This window comes from Centruroides sculpturatus, unplaced genomic scaffold (assembly GCF_000671375.1).
Source record: "Centruroides sculpturatus isolate CEXI.00-Female unplaced genomic scaffold, Cexi_2.0 scaffold313, whole genome shotgun sequence".
NCBI lineage: Eukaryota > Metazoa > Arthropoda > Arachnida > Scorpiones > Buthidae > Centruroides > Centruroides sculpturatus.
The window spans coordinates 621387-647222 of record NW_019384656.1 but is presented as its reverse complement, the minus strand read 5'-3'; the positions used below and the strand labels follow the sequence as shown (position 1 = coordinate 647222).

At 27.6% G+C, this 25836-nt stretch overlaps 1 protein-coding gene across 1 annotated transcript in view; it reads left to right on the top strand.

The window, feature by feature from the left end:
• LOC111626452 (uncharacterized protein ZK1073.1-like) overlaps nt 1–25836 on the top strand; it is a 66932-nt gene that overhangs the window by 17536 nt on the left and 23560 nt on the right. The window contains exon 2 of the mRNA XM_023369823.1: nt 18870–18920. Within this exon, the coding sequence (XP_023225591.1) occupies nt 18870–18920 (51 nt within the window). The remainder of the gene's footprint in view (nt 1–18869; nt 18921–25836) is intronic.

Genomic DNA, 25836 nt, shown 5'->3' with positions numbered 1-25836 from the left:
ATGGTCATAATAGTTGAGAAAATTCTTAACAGTCCTTCGCACATTCCATTCGTAGCAATCAATATTTAACTATATATATTTTGGTTTATACACGAGACTATTCACAAACAGTGTTATATAAAATCGCATAAAATCTAACATGCCATAATACTTTTCAAATTCTGACTCTTCTTTTATATAACCCATAACGTTTAATTTATTTATATCTTCCTGTAATCTGTTTATATCTAAACTTTTAAACCTTTTCCCACCGAATATCTGTCTTATTGAATTATCTCTAATGCTCAACTCGAAACAAAGCATCATAGGAAAATGATTAGAACTATTTCACTAACATGCATTTTATTAGTACATTCCATAATCTCTCTGACACAATAATACAATCAACAAACTATTTTCCTGTTCTTGAAACAAGTATATTCAGCAAAGCTATCACTATAGCACCGGCCATTTAAATTAAACAAATTATTATTCAAATTCTTAGAGAATATATTATTACAGTATATATTTTCTAATTACCACCATCTTATCATCAAACACAGTATGCTATATAAATTATTGAAATATTTTTCAATAATTTTTCCTAGTACGCCTGAAATAATATCAAAAATTATTCACAGCATTATCACATACTAAAATGATTGATAAAAAAATTCAGCCGAGTTGCATAACTTTCCCGGCAAAAACTTAAAACTTCATATAGCGCCATCTGTTACAATATTTTCTTTCAAAAACTTGTTTATTAGTAATTACTGTATTATAAAATGGCAAAAAACGGAAGTCTTCATTAAGTCCGAATTCCACTGGAGATACGACACGTGACCTCTTTATCTTCCCACCCCTCGACCTTCAACCACCAAAATATAATAGCATCGATGCCCCTAATACATAAATCTCCCTGCAAAATTTCAGAAATTTTCGAATAAAGGCTCGGGAATTATTGAGCTTCAAATTCGGTGAACATAATAGCACCCCATACAGACACACGCCATACTTTCCCTTTATTATATACAACATCTGGAAAAGTAATTATCTTTTATAAAGTTGTTAGTCCAACAATTTACGTGTATTAAGAAAGCAATAAATCCACGACCAATTTGGCGAGATACCACAACATCCAATCTCTCAGCAATGCACTAAAACATACCTTCACTTATTAACGTAGACAGTATGGTTGCTGTATCTTCAAATTCTGTATGTAGCGTCCTTGCAATTCAAACAATAATTTTGGTAGACGACCAAACAGAAATTAGTTAGAAAACTTTATGGTTTATTTAAATTAAAACACTTTTTTTAATTCAGATGCATTTCGGGTTGGCTTGTATTCCCAACCCCTCTTCAGTGATGTTATATAATGGTACATCATAGAATTGTGATACTATATTTTTATTACATAGGCGTAACAGAGTAACAGTATACCGACAAGTGTGGGACTTGTGGGTATACTGTTACTCCGTGAACACCGGATAATACCAGTTATCTGCTTTACCCTGTTTTATCTTTTGTCGTGAATAATACATATTAACTAAAAATTCATACACTTATGTAATAAAAATATAGTATCACAATTCTATGATGTACCATTATATAACATCACTGAAGAGGGGTTGGGAATACAAGCCAACCCGAAATGCATCGGAATTAAAAAAAGTGTTTTAATTTAAATAAACCGTAAAGTTTTCTAACTAATTTCTGTTTGGTCGTCTACCAAAATTATTGTTTGAATTGCAAGGACGCTACATACAGAATTTGAAGATACAGCAACCATACTGTCTACGTTAATAAGTGAAGGTATGTTTTAGTGCATTGCTGAGAGATTGGATGTTGTGGTATCTCGCCAAATTGGTCGTGGATTTATTGCTTTCTTAATACACGTAAATTGTTGGACTAACAACTTTATAAAAGATAATTACTTTTCCAGATGTTGTATATAATAAAGGGAAAGTATGGCGTGTGTCTGTATGGGGTGCTATTATGTTCACCGAATTTGAAGCTCAATAATTCCCGAGCCTTTATTCGAAAATTTCTGAAATTTTGCAGGGAGATTTATGTATTAGGGGCATCGATGCTATTATATTTTGGTGGTTGAAGGTCGAGGGGTGGGAAGATAAAGGGGTCACGTGTCGTATCTCCAGTGGAATTCGGACTTAATGAAGACTTCCGTTTTTTGCCATTTTATAATACAGTAATTACTAATAAACAAGTTTTTGAAAGAAAATATTGTAACAGATGGCGCTATATGAAGTTTTAAGTTTTTGCCGGGAAAGTTATGCAACTCGGCTGAATTTTTTTATCAATCATTTTAGTATGTGATAATGCTGTGAATAATATTTGATATTATTTCAGGCGTACTAGGAAAAACTATTGAAAAATATTTCAATAATTTATATAGCATACTGTATTTGATGATAAGATGGTGGTAATTAGAAAATATATACTGTAATAATATATTCTCTAAGAATTTGAATAATAATTTGTTTAATTTAAATGGCCGGTGCTATAGTGATAGCTTTGCTGAATATACTTGTTTCAAGAACAGGAAAATAGTTTGTTGATTGTATTATTGTGTCAGAGAGATTATGGAATGTACTAATAAAATGCATGTTAGTGAAATAGTTCTAATCATTTTCCTATGATGCTTTGTTTCGAGTTGAGCATTAGAGATAATTCAATAAGACAGATATTCGGTGGGAAAAGGTTTAAAAGTTTAGATATAAACAGATTACAGGAAGATATAAATAAATTAAACGTTATGGGTTATATAAAAGAAGAGTCAGAAATTGAAAAGTATTATGGCATGTTAGATTTTATGCGATTTTATATAACACTGTTTGTGAATAGTCTCGTGTATAAACCAAAATATATATAGTTAAATATTGATTGCTACGAATGGAATGTGCGAAGGACTGTTAAGAATTTTCTCAACTATTATGACCATGAATTAATAATGGATTATTTTACGTGAAATATATAAGAACCTAATCAACGCAATGTCTTAATTAATGCATGAGCATTCTGGACAGTTGCCCCACGCTAATTGATGCATAGACCATAATTTAACACTAATTTTCTATCACCTGCCTGTTGTGTAGACAGGGTCCAGTACATTGCTTTGCCCAGGGGCCTATAATGCTGTTAGGACGGATTTAAATCAAGTCAAAAAACAAGAAAATTCAATCAATTCAATTCAATTTCAGCTAAAAAATGTAAAAGTTTTAAGGCATTTTGGACAGTGGTATTTTTTTCTTTTTGTAAATAACTATAACTAGCCTTTGTAATAAGCATGTGCTCAATATGTTCAATAAACATTATTGTTATTAATTTTAATTTATATTGGAAGGTCGAGCAATATTATTATCATTTTGCTATAAATCTTTTTATAAATTATTTGATAATAAGAAAATTCCATTTTAAAATTTATCATTTGCCTCAATAATATCGAATAGTGTCGTTACATAACTCTTGTCGCTTCGCGCGACAATATTTATCATGCATTTTTTTTTTTTTTACTTTTATTCAAAATTTAACATTTTGTTTTAAATATTATTTATTACAGAAATATTTTATACTTTAATTAAACTTTTAGTATAAAAAATGTAATTATCTCAAAGTATTCACATGTTAATTAATTGACGAAACATCTACAATAGTGAGGTGGCGTTGTAAAAGGCAGTGCCCCCTGGTAGACGATAAGTAGACGACAAAAATACAAAAAGAATAAAAATTGAAATAAATGTTGTTGTTGGTTTCATGCTCTTTAATCAGTTATAAAATGTATTTGATTTTAATTATATTAATTTAAAATATATACAAATGTTATATTTCTCATCGATTATCAATTAGCGCGAGTAATTTGCATACCAAGCGCTCCGGCTTCTTATTACCTCATATTTCTTATCGTTAATCTTCCTCTGTTAGTAGGCGCCGAGAAAAAACAAATATTATTATAATTATACATAATAATGCTATTATAATTATTATATTCTTAGAAAGTCATTGTTTGATTTATTAATTGATTGATTAACTCTAGAAAGCAGCGCATTGTAGACTATGTAGGAGGCCATTATTACACTATTATAGAAGAATGAGATCCACAGTGGCCTCAAAACAGAATGGCTGAGGAGAGGAAAAAGCCATTGTCTTACATTAACAATGATTTCGTTGAATTTATAAATTTTATAACTAAATTTAGAACTTTTAGAATTTATTTTGCTATGTAATTTTTCTTTTTATATTAATAATTAAAATATGGTAACCATTTTGAAAATACTTTATTAAAAAAGAGAATTATTCAGTTTTAATTAAAATCACAAAGCATTATCTATTTTAAAAGATTTTTAAACTTAATTATAAAATTTAATTTTCTATAAAATTAATTTTAAAAGTAAGTTTATTAAGTTGATTTTTAACCGTAAATGAATAATTACATAATGAAAAATGAAAATTTATAGCAACTTATATATTTCTAAAGATATTATTACAGGAATTTTTGATTAACTTTCTTCAAGAATGGCAGTTTTGAATTTTTTCAAATTTATTTTAATCCCCAGATATTAAGTTTTTTTTGCGGAATAAAAGTGAGATTCTGTAACAAAGTTTTACATTATTTAAATGAGAATAAGTTGAAGAAGTCCTGAGAAAACTTTTGTATGGATATTTTGCATTCATGCATTAAAATTTAAAATTCATTGGATGTCGTCTATGGCTTCTGGTTATTTCTGTCGAATAAATAACCTTTTGTATGCAAAGTCTTTTGATTTAATTTGAATTATTGCATTGCGGATGTAACTTTTAATATATTTTAAGTCTAAATTCCTTTTTTATTTCATTAATGAATTTCCAAATTAACTTTTCGTCCGATTAATAAGCACTCTGATTAATTTTTGAATATATATTTTAATTCAGAAATTTGTTAAAAAGCTTTTGAAGCAGTTTTAAACGACTTTTATGAAGTAATTATTTCATTATTATTATTTTTTTTTTACAAAATTTATTCTTTAAAAGTAAGATTCAGAATATTAATGACCCAGTCCGCCATACTAGTACATCCATTACAGGTTCTTTATATTGTATTTCTTAAGTCTAATAAATTTCTTGTTTTATCTGCTATTCTGGCACATCGTTCCTAACAAATCAAATTCTATTTTAGCCTGTTTTGAACTTGTCTGTCTTTCCTTTCTTCCCAGCTTGGAAGAATACTAAGTTCTTCATGGCACTATCATTTTTATTCTCTTTTTGTAAGACTTATTACAAGTGCTCGTAAGTTAGTTATTAATATCAAAATAATATCTGATTAAAGTTTTCTCTTTATATAAATAGAAAATCGAAAGGTAATCTTTAGTTATTATTAAAAAGTATGTTTGTTTGAAGTTTTGAAAATAGTGACGTATCATTTGGCAATTAAAAATTTCCGATAGAGGGCTTCAAAAGAAAGATTCCTCTACCGGAATTTAATAAGTTATCTCTCTACTTATGATAATTTGCACTGAACTTTATAAAAAATATTTTGAATAGTGTGTAAAATATTTTTCATACACGTAAAATTTTAATTTATTAAATATAAAATTGTTCTGTTAATAAATTAATTGTATGCTATTTTCTTAATTAAAAAATTTATTCTATAATTAAAATTTGAATTTATTAAAATTATATTCATATAATTGAATAAAGATTAAATAATAGTAAATATTTGGTAAAAGTAGAAGAAATGAAAATAAATATATTTTAAATCAATTTTTAAATCTACGAAAATAGTTTCCAATAAAGGACTTTCTACTATTATAAATTTCCGGTAGAGGGCTGTTTTATTGGAAGCCCTCTGCCGGAAATTAATAAAAACGTTTACTGTATGACTTTGCTTACTTCGAATTTTCTTTAAATATTTATAATAACTTATAAAACTTTTAAAAATTAAAAATTATCCTACAGACACATTCGCAAACAGACAGAAAAAATATTTACAAAAAAAAAACCACACACACACACACACACAAAGATGAGGCTTGAAAAAATATCGCTGTTTTCAAAAAGTATTTAGTAATTTCATAAGATTTTCTAATTTATTTTATTTAAATATTTTAATTATTTATTTAATAGCACCTTAGTTAATTAATGTAGAAAAAGATTTTTAAAAAATCATATATTTTAACATTAGAGACCAAATTCGATTACCACCATGAAACTTAATTGTATTTCTTTCTTAAAATAATTTTTGCATACATTAACATTATAAATCAGTTGAAGCGGGTGGAATTTTTCAACTTTGATAAGGATTGGTATGTTTTATACATACATCTAATGAGAGTTTAAAGTTTATTTTTAAAATAATTTTAATTAAAAATATATTTATAACGTTATTTTTTATAATTTTATATTTAAAAAACTTTTCAATCTGTTATAATTTTCACGCTTTCCAATGCATTTCAAGGATCGGGACATTAACGGAACTCTATTAATTTGCATAAATTTGATATTAGTTCTTAAGAATCGCTACAAAATCATAAACGTTTTTAAAAAAACTCTTTCGAAAAATCAATTGTAAATTCTGAAAAATTTTAACGTCTTTCGATCGGCACGAAAGACGTAAATGTCGGAAGCGCAATGTTAAACTTGACAACTAAATCTTCAAATTGAATATTGTTAAGTGGATCGATTGATTTTTATGTAAAACTAACTTTAAAATTTCGAATTAAATATTTAAAAAGATTAATTGAAATTCAAAATATAACAAAAATTAATGTTTTTATACCCGGAATTTGTATAAAATGACATAAAAATTCAGTAAATTCAGATATAAATGATCCTAGTAAGTATGGAGATTAACTGGAGGAATATTGTATCTTGCATTAAATTTATATGAGTTTAATCAGCCTTTATATACGTTATACAGTAGGATAATGTAGAATAATGTTTTAAATTAATCGATATATTGACTTGTATAGGATGAACCAAAAGTCCATTAACTGTGTTGTGATTAATGTTTTCTTCGCAAACGTAAATTTGATGGGAACATGATAAAATTATGTTTTTATTTAAACATTTAACTTTTACAACAGTTAAGTCACCATGTATTAGAATTTATGAATTTTAGCCTGTTCCTTCGAGTGAACACGTGAAAAAATCTTGATATTTGGTATACACTTTATAAAGTAAGATAGCCTCAGGTCATTTCTAGACCAACAGGATAGGAAAAAAAATCGATTTCCACTTCCAGTTGCTGCATTTTTTGTTCTTCGTGGATCACTTCTACTCAATTGCATCGCCTTATACATCAACATCCTGCACTTGGCTTTGTGCTCGAAACAATTGGAACTATTTGGTAATAGAAACAATTGGTTAATGGTACATTTTTCCTGTTTCTAGAGTAGGAATAAGTGTGCTTCAATAAATAATTCTGATGATTTGAACACGATTTAACCATTCGAACGAGGTTAGTTCACTTGTAAGAAATGAAACCACCGAAGCGCTATCTTTACAGGTTTTTTTAATAAAATAAATTGGCTTGTTTATGATGCCATGGAAAATAAAATATAAAAATGAAAGTTAAAAATAATTTTTTTCTATTTTTTTTTTAATATTTAAGTTATTGAGTCGAGTCCAAATTCTGGATTCCATACTAAGAGCGGATTCATATGAATATAGTTATTGGAACAATTGGATACTGGTTCCTTTTTTTCAATTTTAAGTTGGAATTAGTATGCTTGAATGGATGTTTTTTTTTTATTTGAACACAATCTAATTAACTAAACGTANTAAAATACATATTTAATAATGATAATAAAATAAAATACAAAAGTGAATACAATAAAATACAATAAATAATTAATTAATAAAGCTTAATATTTTGTAGGTTTATACGCAATATATTTTGTATAAACTACGTAAAAATTATATAATTTTATGTACGTATTTTCTATGAATTAATGATAATGATAAATATAAAGTGTACGACAGTACTTTTAACTCATCTAATTAAGTTTAATGTTCAGATATTGTCACAATATAAAACTGGAGGTTCATGTAAATTTAAATTCAAACTAAAATGTATTGTATGATTACTCTGTATAATTTTTACGCGGATGTAAACGATCTGAAAAACAATGATAAATATAGAATGGTCTAAAAGTTAATTAACCTTAATTAAATTTGTAAATGTTCCATTAAAAAATATTTTAAAATGTGTTAAAACGATGTAGTCTGTTCACTTAAAAAGAGAATTTCGCTCTGAATAATTTTTGTATAGCTTGCAAATGATAAGACATGCGAATAATAGTAATTTAGTCTTTACAATTGTTAACTGACTTTAGAGCCGCATCTAAATGCCAGGTGATTAAGGCGTCATTCTTCTGTTATAGAAGATCCGGGATCGAATCGAGTCTCCCGAAAAACCAAGTAATTTTTCCACGGGCTGATCTATTGGGCCTCGTCTCTAGCATCCAGACACTCCCATCGTGGGCCTGGCGGAATCAACGATGAGTATTAGGGCCATTTTAATATCCATTGAACAAAAAGCCAAGCTAGCGTTTTGCATAAAAAACTACACAACTTAATAATTACATAATACATTTCGATTTAATTTAGATTTTCAATTGCCTCTAGTTTTATATTAAAACAATATTTGGACAATAAACATTGTGTTTTAATGAGATTCATTTAATTTACCACAATGCGATGGATTCCAAGTCATATCTTATTTTCCTTCATTAATTATATATAAATATTTTATCGTAAAGTACTTATGTACTCCTGTGTTTGTTTTTATTCTTTGTTTACTCATTTAGACGTAGCCTTCTATTAATAATAACATTAAACAATATTTGATTCCATAATATATTTAATGGGTAATTAAGAATTAAGGAATTCTAATTTACAAATGTGTACTCATTAAGAGCCTAAATCTATATTTATATTAATTACATTATGTAAATATTAAATAAATTATCTGGGGAATTATTGAGGTGAAATGGGTGAGCGAATAGACGGAGAGGCCTTTTATTACAATATATGGTGTAGAAGTGACACCGAAGTACAGGGAGCCTGGAGCAAAGAACATATTGGGGACCATAAACCAAATTAAATTATTATATTAAAATTTAAAGGTAGTAAGTAAAGAAATATTGTATAGGGGCCCTATTTTCTCGGGGCCCCAGGCAATTCGCTCTTTTTGTCCCCCTCTGGGCGCTCCTGCGGTAGTTCATTTGACATGCAATTTTGGATTTGAAACGTAAATTTTAACAAGGGACAACTCTAAGGTCCATGCAAACGAGAGTATTCTGTGGAGTCAAGAGATAAAACGCTATTGGATAGAACGACGAATGAAATGAAAAGGTGGATAGAAGTGAAAGAAAGTTTTTCGGAGAGGATTTAATGGTGTGGGCGTGTGATAAGGATGACAAAGGAGTGGCTACCAAGAAGAATGTTCAAATTGAAGGTGGGGAGTAAACAACCGAGACGGGAACCACCAGAAGAAAAGGTTAGAACAGGTGGAAAAGAACGTGGAAGAAAGTAATCTGGTGAACTACCTGCGAAGAGGAATGAAAGATGGACTGGAATAGATGGGTTTAGTTGACTTAAATAACGTATTTTAAGGCATTATGAACATTTTAAAATACATTATTTACCATTACCAACCGGTATAATAAATTATAATATAGATTCATTATTAATTTTCGGGGGTAGTCGACGGTGGGTATTGGTGAGTCTTTTTGTTAATAATAATATTGCATTGTAGAGATTAAATTGATAGATGAAAGATACGCTTCTTTGCAACTAAGTGAAGGTATTCTGTGTGTAGCGTCCTTGCAATTCAAATAATAATTTTGGTAGACGACCAAACAGCAATTAGTTAGAAAACTTTACGATTTATTTAAAACACTTTTTTTAATTCAGATGCATTTCGGGTTGGCTTGTATTTCCAACCCCTCTTCAGTGATGTTATATAATGGTACATCATAGAATTGTGATACTATATTTTTATTACATAGGCGTAACAGAGTAACAGTATACCGACAAGTGTGGGACTTGTGGGTATATTGTTACTCCGTGAACACCGGATAATACCAGTTATCTGCTTTACCCTGTTTTATCTTTTGTCGTGAATAATACATATTAACTAAAAATTCATACACTTATGTAATAAAAATATAGTATCACAATTCTATGATGTACCATTATATAACATCACTGAAGAGGGGTTGGGAATACAAGCCAACCCGAAATGCATCTGAATTAAAAAAAGTGTTTTAATTTAAATAAACCGTAAAGTTTTCTAACTAATTTCTGTTTGGTCGTCTACCAAAATTATTGTTTGAATTGCAAGGACGCTACATACAGAATTTGAAGATACAGCAACCATACTGTCTACGTTAATAAGTGAAGGTATGTTTTAGTGCATTGCTGAGAGATTGGATGTTGTGGTATCTCGCCAAATTGGTCGTGGATTTATTGCTTTCTTAATACACGTAAATTGTTGGACTAACAACTTTATAAAAGATAATTACTTTTCCAGATGTTGTATATAATAAAGGGAAAGTATGGCGTGTGTCTGTATGGGGTGCTATTATGTTCACCGAATTTGAAGCTCAATAATTCCCGAGCCTTTATTCGAAAATTTCTGAAATTTTGCAGGGAGATTTATGTATTAGGGGCATCGATGCTATTATATTTTGGTGGTTGAAGGTCGAGGGGTGGGAAGATAAAGGGGTCACGTGTCGTATCTCCAGTGGAATTCGGACTTAATGAAGACTTCCGTTTTTTGCCATTTTATAATACAGTAATTACTAATAAACAAGTTTTTGAAAGAAAATATTGTAACAGATGGCGCTATATGAAGTTTTAAGTTTTTGCCGGGAAAGTTATGCAACTCGGCTGAATTTTTTTATCAATCATTTTAGTATGTGATAATGCTGTGAATAATTTTTGATATTATTTCAGGCGTACTAGGAAAAATTATTGAAAAATATTTCAATAATTTATATAGCATACTGTGTTTGATGATAAGATGGTGGTAATTAGAAAATATATACTGTAATAATATATTCTCTAAGAATTTGAATAATAATTTGTTTAATTTAAATGGCCGGTGCTATAGTGATAGCTTTGCTGAATATACTTGTTTCTAGAACAGGAAAATAGTTTGTTGATTATATTATTGTGTCAGAAGAGATTATGGAATGTACTAATAAAATGCATGTTAGTGAAATAGTTATAATCATTTTCCTATGATGCTTTGTTTCGAGTTGAGCATTAGAGATAATTCAATAAGACAGATATTCGGTGGGAAAAGGTTTAAAAGTTTAGATATAAACAGATTACAGGAAGATATAAATAAATTAAACGTTATGGGTTATATAAAAGAAGAGTCAGAATTTGAAAAGTATTATGGCATGTTAGATTTTATGCGATTTTATATAACACTGTTTGTGAATAGTCTCGTGTATAAACCAAAATATATATAGTTAAATATTGATTGCTACGAATGGAATGTGCGAAGGACTGTTAAGAATTTTCTCAACTATTATGACCATGAATTAATAATGGATTATTTTACGTGAAATATATAAGAACCTAATCAACGCAATGTCTTAATTAATGCATGAGCATTCTGGACAGTTGCCCCACGCTAATTGATGCATAGACCATAATTTAACACTAATTTTCTATCACCTGCCTGTTGTGTAGACAGGGTCCAGTACATTGCTTTGCCCAGGGGCCTATAATGCTGTTAGGACGGATTTAAATCAAGTCAAAAAACAAGAAAATTCAATCAATTCAATTCAATTTCAGCTAAAAAATGTAAAAGTTTTAAGGCATTTTGGACAGTGGTATTTTTTTCTTTTTGTAAATAACTATAACTAGCCTTTGTAATAAGCATGTGCTCAATATGTTCAATAAACATTATTGTTATTAATTTTAATTTATATTGGAAGGTCGAGCAATATTATTATCATTTTGCTATAAATCTTTTTATAAATTATTTGATAATAAGAAAATTCCATTTTAAAATTTATCATTTGCCTCAATAATATCGAATAGTGTCGTTACATAACTCTTGTCGCTTCGCGCGACAATATTTATCATGCATTTTTTTTTTTTTTACTTTTATTCAAAATTTAACATTTTGTTTTAAATATTATTTATTACAGAAATATTTTATACTTTAATTAAACTTTTAGTATAAAAAATGTAATTATCTCAAAGTATTCACATGTTAATTAATTGACGAAACATCTACAATAGTGAGGTGGCGTTGTAAAAGGCAGTGCCCCCTGGTAGACGATAAGTAGACGACAAAAATACAAAAAGAATAAAAATTGAAATAAATGTTGTTGTTGGTTTCATGCTCTTTAATCAGTTATAAAATGTATTTGATTTTAATTATATTAATTTAAAATATATACAAATGTTATATTTCTCATCGATTATCAATTAGCGCGAGTAATTTGCATACCAAGCGCTCCGGCTTCTTATTACCTCATATTTCTTATCGTTAATCTTCCTCTGTTAGTAGGCGCCGAGAAAAAACAAATATTATTATAATTATACATAATAATGCTATTATAATTATTATATTCTTAGAAAGTCATTGTTTGATTTATTAATTGATTGATTAACTCTAGAAAGCAGCGCATTGTAGACTATGTAGGAGGCCATTATTACACTATTATAGAAGAATGAGATCCACAGTGGCCTCAAAACAGAATGGCTGAGGAGAGGAAAAAGCCATTGTCTTACATTAACAATGATTTCGTTGAATTTATAAATTTTATAACTAAATTTAGAACTTTTAGAATTTATTTTGCTATGTAATTTTTCTTTTTATATTAATAATTAAAATATGGTAACCATTTTGAAAATACTTTATTAAAAAAGAGAATTATTCAGTTTTAATTAAAATCACAAAGCATTATCTATTTTAAAAGATTTTTAAACTTAATTATAAAATTTAATTTTCTATAAAATTAATTTTAAAAGTAAGTTTATTAAGTTGATTTTTAACCGTAAATGAATAATTACATAATGAAAAATGAAAATTTATAGCAACTTATATATTTCTAAAGATATTATTACAGGAATTTTTGATTAACTTTCTTCAAGAATGGCAGTTTTGAATTTTTTCAAATTTATTTTAATCCCCAGATATTAAGTTTTTTTTGCGGAATAAAAGTGAGATTCTGTAACAAAGTTTTACATTATTTAAATGAGAATAAGTTGAAGAAGTCCTGAGAAAACTTTTGTATGGATATTTTGCATTCATGCATTAAAATTTAAAATTCATTGGATGTCGTCTATGGCTTCTGGTTATTTCTGTCGAATAAATAACCTTTTGTATGCAAAGTCTTTTGATTTAATTTGAATTATTGCATTGCGGATGTAACTTTTAATATATTTTAAGTCTAAATTCCTTTTTTATTTCATTAATGAATTTCCAAATTAACTTTTCGTCCGATTAATAAGCACTCTGATTAATTTTTGAATATATATTTTAATTCAGAAATTTGTTAAAAAGCTTTTGAAGCAGTTTTAAACGACTTTTATGAAGTAATTATTTCATTATTATTATTTTTTTTTTACAAAATTTATTCTTTAAAAGTAAGATTCAGAATATTAATGACCCAGTCCGCCATACTAGTACATCCATTACAGGTTCTTTATATTGTATTTCTTAAGTCTAATAAATTTCTTGTTTTATCTGCTATTCTGGCACATCGTTCCTAACAAATCAAATTCTATTTTAGCCTGTTTTGAACTTGTCTGTCTTTCCTTTCTTCCCAGCTTGGAAGAATACTAAGTTCTTCATGGCACTATCATTTTTATTCTCTTTTTGTAAGACTTATTACAAGTGCTCGTAAGTTAGTTATTAATATCAAAATAATATCTGATTAAAGTTTTCTCTTTATATAAATAGAAAATCGAAAGGTAATCTTTAGTTATTATTAAAAAGTATGTTTGTTTGAAGTTTTGAAAATAGTGACGTATCATTTGGCAATTAAAAATTTCCGATAGAGGGCTTCAAAAGAAAGATTCCTCTACCGGAATTTAATAAGTTATCTCTCTACTTATGATAATTTGCACTGAACTTTATAAAAAATATTTTGAATAGTGTGTAAAATATTTTTCATACACGTAAAATTTTAATTTATTAAATATAAAATTGTTCTGTTAATAAATTAATTGTATGCTATTTTCTTAATTAAAAAATTTATTCTATAATTAAAATTTGAATTTATTAAAATTATATTCATATAATTGAATAAAGATTAAATAATAGTAAATATTTGGTAAAAGTAGAAGAAATGAAAATAAATATATTTTAAATCAATTTTTAAATCTACGAAAATAGTTTCCAATAAAGGACTTTCTACTATTATAAATTTCCGGTAGAGGGCTGTTTTATTGGAAGCCCTCTGCCGGAAATTAATAAAAACGTTTACTGTATGACTTTGCTTACTTCGAATTTTCTTTAAATATTTATAATAACTTATAAAACTTTTAAAAATTAAAAATTATCCTACAGACACATTCGCAAACAGACAGAAAAAATATTTACAAAAAAAAAACCACACACACACACACACACAAAGATGAGGCTTGAAAAAATATCGCTGTTTTCAAAAAGTATTTAGTAATTTCATAAGATTTTCTAATTTATTTTATTTAAATATTTTAATTATTTATTTAATAGCACCTTAGTTAATTAATGTAGAAAAAGATTTTTAAAAAATCATATATTTTAACATTAGAGACCAAATTCGATTACCACCATGAAACTTAATTGTATTTCTTTCTTAAAATAATTTTTGCATACATTAACATTATAAATCAGTTGAAGCGGGTGGAATTTTTCAACTTTGATAAGGATTGGTATGTTTTATACATACATCTAATGAGAGTTTAAAGTTTATTTTTAAAATAATTTTAATTAAAAATATATTTATAACGTTATTTTTTATAATTTTATATTTAAAAAACTTTTCAATCTGTTATAATTTTCACGCTTTCCAATGCATTTCAAGGATCGGGACATTAACGGAACTCTATTAATTTGCATAAATTTGATATTAGTTCTTAAGAATCGCTACAAAATCATAAACGTTTTTAAAAAAACTCTTTCGAAAAATCAATTGTAAATTCTGAAAAATTTTAACGTCTTTCGATCGGCACGAAAGACGTAAATGTCGGAAGCGCAATGTTAAACTTGACAACTAAATCTTCAAATTGAATATTGTTAAGTGGATCGATTGATTTTTATGTAAAACTAACTTTAAAATTTCGAATTAAATATTTAAAAAGATTAATTGAAATTCAAAATATAACAAAAATTAATGTTTTTATACCCGGAATTTGTATAAAATGACATAAAAATTCAGTAAATTCAGATATAAATGATCCTAGTAAGTATGGAGATTAACTGGAGGAATATTGTATCTTGCATTAAATTTATATGAGTTTAATCAGCCTTTATGGACGTTATACAGTAGGATAATGTAAAATAATGTTTTAAGCTCGAATTAATCGATATATTGACTTGTATAGGATGAACCAAAAGTCCATTAACTGTGTTGTGATTAATGTTTTCTTCGCAAACGTAAATTTGATGGGAACATGATAAAATTATGTTTTTATTTAAACATTTAAGTTTTACAACAGTTAAGTCACCATGTATTAGAATTTATGAATTTTAGCCTGTTCCTTCGAGTGAACACGTGAAAAAATCTTGATATTTGGTATACACTTTATAAAGTAAGATAGCCTCAGGTCATTTCTAGACCAACAGGATAGGAAAAAAAATCGATTTCCACTTCCAGTTGCTGCATTTTTTGTTCTTCGTGGATCACTTCTACTCAATTGCATCGCCTTATACATCAACATCCTGCACTTGGCTTTGTGCTCGAAACAATTGGAACTATTTGGTAATAGAAACAATTGGTTAATGGTACATTTTTCCTGTTTCTAGAGTAGGAATAAGTGTGCTTCAATAAATAATTCTGATGATTTGAACACGATTTAACCATTCGAACGAGGTTAGTTCACTTGTAAGAAATGAAACCACCGAAGCGCTATCTTTACAGGTTTTTTTAATAAAATAAATTGACTTGTTTATGATGCCATGGAAAATAAAATATAAAAATGAAAGTTAAAAATAATTTTTTTCTATTTTTTTTTTTAATATTTAAGTTATTGAGTCGAGTCCAAATTCTGGATTCCATACTAAGAGCGGATTCATATGAATATAGTTATTGTGGATACTGGTTCCTTTTTTTCAATTTTAAGTTGGAATTAGTATGCTTGAATGGATGTTTTTTTTTTATTTGAACACAATCTAATTAACTAAACGTAAGTGTTCTAGTATACATGGGAGGAACAAAAACACCAAAACGTCACTTGTATTCATTTAAATGTACACAGAATAGAGAATTTATATTATGAAGTAAACATTACATAACAGTTAAAAAGACTCAGTTTCTTTCAAATGTTTCTTTTTTATTATTATTTTTTGAAATATTTATGTTATCAGGTCTAGTCCAAATTTCGGATTCCACACCAAAGCCATTTTTTCGAATTATTTACTGATATACTTGGACAGCTCGATCGAATGACATGTCTGAGTGTTATATATTACTGTGGAGTGTGTGGTAAGCTTACAAAAAAGTTATATCTATTGTTTAATTTATTAAACTTAAGTTTCTGAGATGGATAAATAAATAAGAGTTGAAACTAAGGTACGAAGCGGGATAAAATGAATTTTTTTTAAGGCCCGATCATAGAAGATCTTGTAGCCCTTAATTTAATAATAATTAAGGACTTTTTTATCTTTAATTATGAGATGTTAAATATATAATAGCATATGATTCACCTCGATTGCATAATTGATCCGGCTATAACAAGGCTAATTTAGGGATTAGATATAAAGCAATTTGGCCGTAGGTAGTTGGTTAGGCGGCCATCTATTGATAAATTTAATAATTAAAATTAAATAATTTAAATTAAAATTAATTTTAGAATATTTTGGAAAAATATTTCTCGTAAACAAAATGGACAGTACTCTATGGATGGGTATCACATCTGGATAACAACTTTCGTGACATTTGTGTCAACAGAAGCTTGATATCTAGTTGGAGGCATCTCTTGCAAACAGGAGGAGGCAACAAGAAAACTCTTCTTGTTTGTTCCTACTGTCAACAAGATAAGAAGTCAAAAGAGTAAGAGAAACAGGAGAGTAGAAGGAAAAAAGAGCCAGTGGAATGATAATTGAAAGAGGAACAATAGCTCTTGTTGGCTCCTATTGTAACAAGATAAGGATTAGAAGATTCAAGAGGTTAGAAGTGAAAAATGATGATTGGAATGATAATTAGAAGAAGAATAATAGGATTAAATACAGTTCTTGTTGACTCCTATTGTTAAGAAGTAGAAGGAACAGGAAGAAGTGAATACAAACCATTGGAAGGTAACTGGAGAAGGAACAGAAGGATTGGAAAGTAATGAGAAAAGGAATCGATTGAAAGATAATTTAAATTACTTTTTAGTGGCCTACGAGTTTACTATTTCAGAGCTTTTCTTTTCTAATTTGCAAAGAACTTTATATTATCTAACAAGTAAGAACATTACTTTTTTATGGTCATACAAATAATAAAATTTGTGAAATATTATTATTTAAGGATGACATATTATGATATCACGTGTCAAAATTAAGCCCAGGAGCCACAAATCTTCATGCATGGTTCTTAAGTAAACAGAAATCTGTATACAGCATACGTTAAAGAAGTTTTCTCGTGTATACAGTCAAACCTGTGAACAGCGGCCACTGACGGAAACGTAAAAATGGCCGTTATCAGAGGTTCGACTATAATGTATTATTTGTTGTATCAATATATCGTTTAGTGTTTATCACACACAAAAACAAATAGAGTTATTTGCATTCGGGTATCGGATGAGATTACATTGCTTGATTGTAAAGAGCAGAAAGAAAGATTAAAGGTTAACGCAGTTTGCATTAAGGACAGCAATAATAGCAAAAGAAAATAAAAATCCAAAACGCGAGAATTTAATTAATCTTCTTATTGAAACAAGAAGATAATATCGATGAACCATTGTTGTTACTAAATGTACGATGAATATCAATTTATAACAGGAAGATGGCTACGTAAACCTCCGATATATCATGGAAATGTATTGTTTTCTTTATCAGTAAAGTTTAAACTGCTTTTTTAAAAGTACATCAAAAGTAATAGTGATAGGGGCTTAATCGGGTGAAGAAAGATAGCGTCAAAAACATTAAAAAATGTAATATTTTAGAATAGTAAGAATATTTTCACAATTCAGTGGTACCTCGTACTTCAAACGCTTCGGAGTTCGAACGGTTTCCTGAATGAATTAAATTCGAAGTACGAAGTATCACTGTATTCTGTTCAGTAGCATCTCTTCACAAAACCAAACTTATTCTCAAAATTCTATCAACTGTATTAGTTGTACAGATTGGTCCGAAAATCAGTTAACCAAACGCTTGCATTAAATTTATATGAGTTTAATCAGCCTTTATACACGTTATACAGTAGGATAATGTAGAATAATGTTTTAAGCTCGAATTAATCGATATATTGACTTGTATAGGATGAACCAAAAGTCAATTAACTGTGTTGTGATTAATGTTTTCTTCGCTTCCAACTCGTTCAATACATATTACTTCTGTTTAACGCGGACAAATTCGTATAGTAGAAGCAGTTAAATGACTTTTGGTCCAACCTGTACAAACTGCATACGTGCAGGATCTTAACAGTTTAATTTCGATCTTTAAATGTTAAATATTGGACAGTAATAAAAGGATTTCTTCTCCTTGTTTGTGACGGACTAATATTTAACTTTTTTTACAGCGTATGGAGGTGGTGACACAGAAATATGGGAAGCTCTCTGTCTACATCCAGGTTAGTACAGTACATGTAATTGATTTATTTGACATAAGAAATTTAATGCTATTTACATTACAAATATTGTCGTTTATAGTGTAACTAATTGTATAAATGGTAGTTAAGTGTAAGATGATTTCCTTTTTATGAAGTGATAAATAATACGGAGCATAAAATGGAAGGTGAATATTGACGAAAGGAGTAAAATAGCAAATGAAAATTAATGTAAGATGTAGCATGGATGCTGAAAAATAATGTAAGACGTAAAAACAGAAGGTAAAAATAATGTAGTGTGTAAAATACGCTGTAGAAATGTATGATATAGCCTAAAACAAGGGATTAAAGATAACACGTGACGTTAAAATAGGAGGTAAACAGTAATCTCTGACGTAAAACAAGGAATGAAAGATAATATATGACGTCAGGTGAGAAGTAAAGAGTAATCTGTGATGTAAAACAAGGAACGAAAGATAATATGTGACGTCAGATAGGAGATAAAGCAAGGAATGAAAAGCAATATATGACGTCAGGTAAGAGGTAAACTGTAAAACAGGCAATGAAAAATAATATAAAGTGTGAAATAAGATAAGAAAAATAATAAAAAAAATATTAAATGAGAGACAAAATAAAAATTGAAAAAATAATATATGATGTAAAATAAACGTAAGAAAAATTATTCAATAAAATAACTTCAATATGTGAAAACATTTTAAACAATTTGATACTTTATTAAATTTATATTAGAAATTGACTTTTACAAAGTAAAAATTTTATAAAATACCATTATAAATCAATTTTCTTAAAAAATTACAAAATATATAAAAAGTGAAATAAAAATATTTTTTAAACTTATTAAAACTAAAATTGTAGTCATAAAAATTTAAATGTAATTAACAATAATAAGATTTAATTGTATAAAAATTGATTATAATTAATTTCTTACGAGCATTCTTTAAATTAAGTAACGTTAAATCCGATTGGATGTTGTAAGAAAGTTCTTAAATTGTAATTAAGCTTATTTAAAAAATCAATAATGTATATTTATTTATTTGAGGGGGTTCTTAAATAACGTTTATTACAAAATCTGTCCCGAATTGATCGCGTGCGATTCGTGTAAGAAGCAAAGGTCAAAGTTCACCGAAGAAACATTCCACATTCATATTAATATAACTGNTTTCTTATCGTTAATCTTCCTCTGTTAGTAGGCGCCGAGAAAAAACAAATATTATTATAATTATACATAATAATGCTATTATAATTATTATATTCTTAGAAAGTCATTGTTTGATTTATTAATTGATTGATTAACTCTAGAAAGCAGCGCATTGTAGACTATGTAGGAGGCCATTATTACACTATTATAGAAGAATGAGATCCACAGTGGCCTCAAAACAGAATGGCTGAGGAGAGGAAAAAGCCATTGTCTTACATTAACAATGATTTCGTTGAATTTATAAATTTTATAACTAAATTTAGAACTTTTAGAATTTATTTTGCTATGTAATTTTTCTTTTTATATTAATAATTAAAATATGGTAACCATTTTGAAAATACTTTATTAAAAAAGAGAATTATTCAGTTTTAATTAAAATCACAAAGCATTATCTATTTTAAAAGATTTTTAAACTTAATTATAAAATTTAATTTTCTATAAAATTAATTTTAAAAGTAAGTTTATTAAGTTGATTTTTAACCGTAAATGAATAATTACATAATGAAAAATGAAAATTTATAGCAACTTATATATTTCTAAAGATATTATTACAGGAATTTTTGATTAACTTTCTTCAAGAATGGCAGTTTTGAATTTTTTCAAATTTATTTTAATCCCCAGATATTAAGTTTTTTTGCGGAATAAAAGTGAGATTCTGTAACAAAGTTTTACATTATTTAAATGAGAATAAGTTGAAGAAGTCCTGAGAAAACTTTTGTATGGATATTTTGCATTCATGCATTAAAATTTAAAATTCATTGGATGTCGTCTATGGCTTCTGGTTATTTCTGTCGAATAAATAACCTTTTGTATGCAAAGTCTTTTGATTTAATTTGAATTATTGCATTGCGGATGTAACTTTTAATATATTTTAAGTCTAAATTCCTTTTTTATTTCATTAATGAATTTCCAAATTAACTTTTCGTCCGATTAATAAGCACTCTGATTAATTTTTGAATATATATTTTAATTCAGAAATTTGTTAAAAAGCTTTTGAAGCAGTTTTAAACGACTTTTATGAAGTAATTATTTCATTATTATTATTTTTTTTTTACAAAATTTATTCTTTAAAAGTAAGATTCAGAATATTAATGACCCAGTCCGCCATACTAGTACATCCATTACAGGTTCTTTATATTGTATTTCTTAAGTCTAATAAATTTCTTGTTTTATCTGCTATTCTGGCACATCGTTCCTAACAAATCAAATTCTATTTTAGCCTGTTTTGAACTTGTCTGTCTTTCCTTTCTTCCCAGCTTGGAAGAATACTAAGTTCTTCATGGCACTATCATTTTTATTCTCTTTTTGTAAGACTTATTACAAGTGCTCGTAAGTTAGTTATTAATATCAAAATAATATCTGATTAAAGTTTTCTCTTTATATAAATAGAAAATCGAAAGGTAATCTTTAGTTATTATTAAAAAGTATGTTTGTTTGAAGTTTTGAAAATAGTGACGTATCATTTGGCAATTAAAAATTTCCGATAGAGGGCTTCAAAAGAAAGATTCCTCTACCGGAATTTAATAAGTTATCTCTCTACTTATGATAATTTGCACTGAACTTTATAAAAAATATTTTGAATAGTGTGTAAAATATTTTTCATACACGTAAAATTTTAATTTATTAAATATAAAATTGTTCTGTTAATAAATTAATTGTATGCTATTTTCTTAATTAAAAAATTTATTCTATAATTAAAATTTGAATTTATTAAAATTATATTCATATAATTGAATAAAGATTAAATAATAGTAAATATTTGGTAAAAGTAGAAGAAATGAAAATAAATATATTTTAAATCAATTTTTAAATCTACGAAAATAGTTTCCAATAAAGGACTTTCTACTATTATAAATTTCCGGTAGAGGGCTGTTTTATTGGAAGCCCTCTGCCGGAAATTAATAAAAACGTTTACTGTATGACTTTGCTTACTTCGAATTTTCTTTAAATATTTATAATAACTTATAAAATTTTTAAAAATTAAAAATTATCCTACAGACACATTCGCAAACAGACAGAAAAAATATTTACAAAAAAAAAACCACACACACACACACAAAGATGAGGCTTGAAAAAATATCGCTGTTTTCAAAAAGTATTTAGTAATTTCATAAGATTTTCTAATTTATTTTATTTAAATATTTTAATTATTTATTTAATAGCACCTTAGTTAATTAATGTAGAAAAAGATTTTTAAAAAATCATATATTTTAACATTAGAGACCAAATTCGATTACCACCATGAAACTTAATTGTATTTCTTTCTTAAAATAATTTTTGCATACATTAACATTATAAATCAGTTGAAGCGGGTGGAATTTTTCAACTTTGATAAGGATTGGTATGTTTTATACATACATCTAATGAGAGTTTAAAGTTTATTTTTAAAATAATTTTAATTAAAAATATATTTATAACGTTATTTTTTATAATTTTATATTTAAAAAACTTTTCAATCTGTTATAATTTTCACGCTTTCCAATGCATTTCAAGGATCGGGACATTAACGGAACTCTATTAATTTGCATAAATTTGATATTAGTTCTTAAGAATCGCTACAAAATCATAAACGTTTTTAAAAAAACTCTTTCGAAAAATCAATTGTAAATTCTGAAAAATTTTAACGTCTTTCGATCGGCACGAAAGACGTAAATGTCGGAAGCGCAATGTTAAACTTGACAACTAAATCTTCAAATTGAATATTGTTAAGTGGATCGATTGATTTTTATGTAAAACTAACTTTAAAATTTCGAATTAAATATTTAAAAAGATTAATTGAAATTCAAAATATAACAAAAATTAATGTTTTTATACCCGGAATTTGTATAAAATGACATAAAAATTCAGTAAATTCAGATATAAATGATCCTAGTAAGTATGGAGATTAACTGGAGGAATATTGTATCTTGCATTAAATTTATATGAGTTTAATCAGCCTTTATATACGTTATACAGTAGGATAATGTAGAATAATGTTTTAAATTAATCGATATATTGACTTGTATAGGATGAACCAAAAGTCCATTAACTGTGTTGTGATTAATGTTTTCTTCGCAAACGTAAATTTGATGGGAACATGATAAAATTATGTTTTTATTTAAACATTTAACTTTTACAACAGTTAAGTCACCATGTATTAAAATTTATGAATTTTAGCCTGTTCCTTCGAGTGAACACGTGAAGAAATCTTGATATTTGGTATACACTTTATAAAGTAAGATAGCCTCAGGTCATTTCTAGACCAACAGGATAGGAAAAAAATCGATTTCCACTTCCAGTTGCTGCATTTTTTGTTGTTCGTGGATCACTTCTACTCAATTGCATCGCCTTATACATCAACATCCTGCACTTGGCTTTGTGCTCGAAACAATTGGAACTATTTGGTAATAGAAACAATTGGTTAATGGTACATTTTTCCTGTTTCTAGAGTAGGAATAAGTGTGCTTCAATAAATAATTCTGATGATTTGAACACGATTTAACCATTCGAACGAGGTTAGTTCACTTGTAAGAAATGAAACCACCGAAGCGCTATCTTTACAGATTTTTTTAATAAAATAAATTGACTTGTTTATGATGCCATGGAAAATAAAATATAAAAATGAAAGTTAAAAATAATTTTTTTCTATTTTTTTTTAATATTTAAGTTATTGAGTCGAGTCCAAATTCTGGATTCCATACTAAGAGCGGATTCATATGAATATAGTTATTGGAACAATTGGATACTGGTTCCTTTTTTTCAATTTTAAGTTGGAATTAGTATGCTTGAATGGATGTTTTTTTTTTATTTGAACACAATCTAATTAACTAAACGTAAGTGTTCTAGTATACATGGGAGGAACAAAAACACCAAAACGTCACTTGTATTCATTTAAATGTACACAGAATAGAGAATTTATATTATGAAGTAAACATTACATAACAGTTAAAAAGACTCAGTTTCTTTCAAATGTTTCTTTTTTATTATTATTTTTTGAAATATTTATGTTATCAGGTCTAGTCCAAATTTCGGATTCCACACCAAAGCCATTTTTTCGAATTATTTACTGATATACTTGGACAGCTCGATCGAATGACATGTCTGAGTGTTATATATTACTGTGGGGTGTGTGGTAAGCTTACAAAAAAGTTATATCTATTGTTTAATTTATTAAACTTAAGTTTCTGAGATGGATAAATAAATAAGAGTTGAAACTAAGGTACGAAGCGGGATAAAATGAATTTTTTTTAAGGCCCGATCATAGAAGATCTTGTAGCCCTTAATTTAATAATAATTAAGGACTTTTTTATCTTTAATTATGAGATGTTAAATATATAATAGCATATGATTCACCTCGATTGCATAATTGATCCGGCTATAACAAGGCTAATTTAGGGATTAGATATAAAGCAATTTGGCCGTAGGTAGTTGGTTAGGCGGCCATCTATTGATAAATTTAATAATTAAAATTAAATAATTTAAATTAAAATTAATTTTAGAATATTTTGGAAAAATATTTCTCGTAAACAAAATGGACAGTACTCTATGGATGGGTATCACATCTGGATAACAACTTTCGTGACATTTGTGTCAACAGAAGCTTGATATCTAGTTGGAGGCATCTCTTGCAAACAGGAGGAGGCAACAAGAAAACTCTTCTTGTTTGTTCCTACTGTCAACAAGATAAGAAGTCAAAAGAGTAAGAGAAACAGGAGAGTAGAAGGAAAAAAGAGCCAGTGGAATGATAATTGAAAGAGGAACAATAGCTCTTGTTGGCTCCTATTGTAACAAGATAAGGATTAGAAGATTCAAGAGGTTAGAAGTGAAAAATGATGATTGGAATGATAATTAGAAGAAGAATAATAGGATTAAATACAGTTCTTGTTGACTCCTATTGTTAAGAAGTAGAAGGAACAGGAAGAAGTGAATACAAACCATTGGAAGGTAACTGGAGAAGGAACAGAAGGATTGGAAAGTAATGAGAAAAGGAATCGATTGAAAGATAATTTAAATTACTTTTTAGTGGCCTACGAGTTTACTATTTCAGAGCTTTTCTTTTCTAATTTGCAAAGAACTTTATATTATCTAACAAGTAAGAACATTACTTTTTTATGGTCATACAAATAATAAAATTTGTGAAATATTATTATTTAAGGATGACATATTATGATATCACGTGTCAAAATTAAGCCCAGGAGCCACAAATCTTCATGCATGGTTCTTAAGTAAACAGAAATCTGTATACAGCATACGTTAAAGAAGTTTTCTCGTGTATACAGTCAAACCTGTGAACAGCGGCCACTGACGGAAACGTAAAAATGGCCGTTATCAGAGGTTCGACTATAATGTATTATTTGTTGTATCAATATATCGTTTAGTGTTTATCACACACAAAAACAAATAGAGTTATTTGCATTCGGGTATCGGATGAGATTACATTGCTTGATTGTAAAGAGCAGAAAGAAAGATTAAAGGTTAACGCAGTTTGCATTAAGGACAGCAATAATAGCAAAAGAAAATAAAAATCCAAAACGCGAGAATTTAATTAATCTTCTTATTGAAACAAGAAGATAATATCGATGAACCATTGTTGTTACTAAATGTACGATGAATATCAATTTATAACAGGAAGATGGCTACGTAAACCTCCGATATATCATGGAAATGTATTGTTTTCTTTATCAGTAAAGTTTAAACTGCTTTTTTAAAAGTACATCAAAAGTAATAGTGATGGGGGTTCAT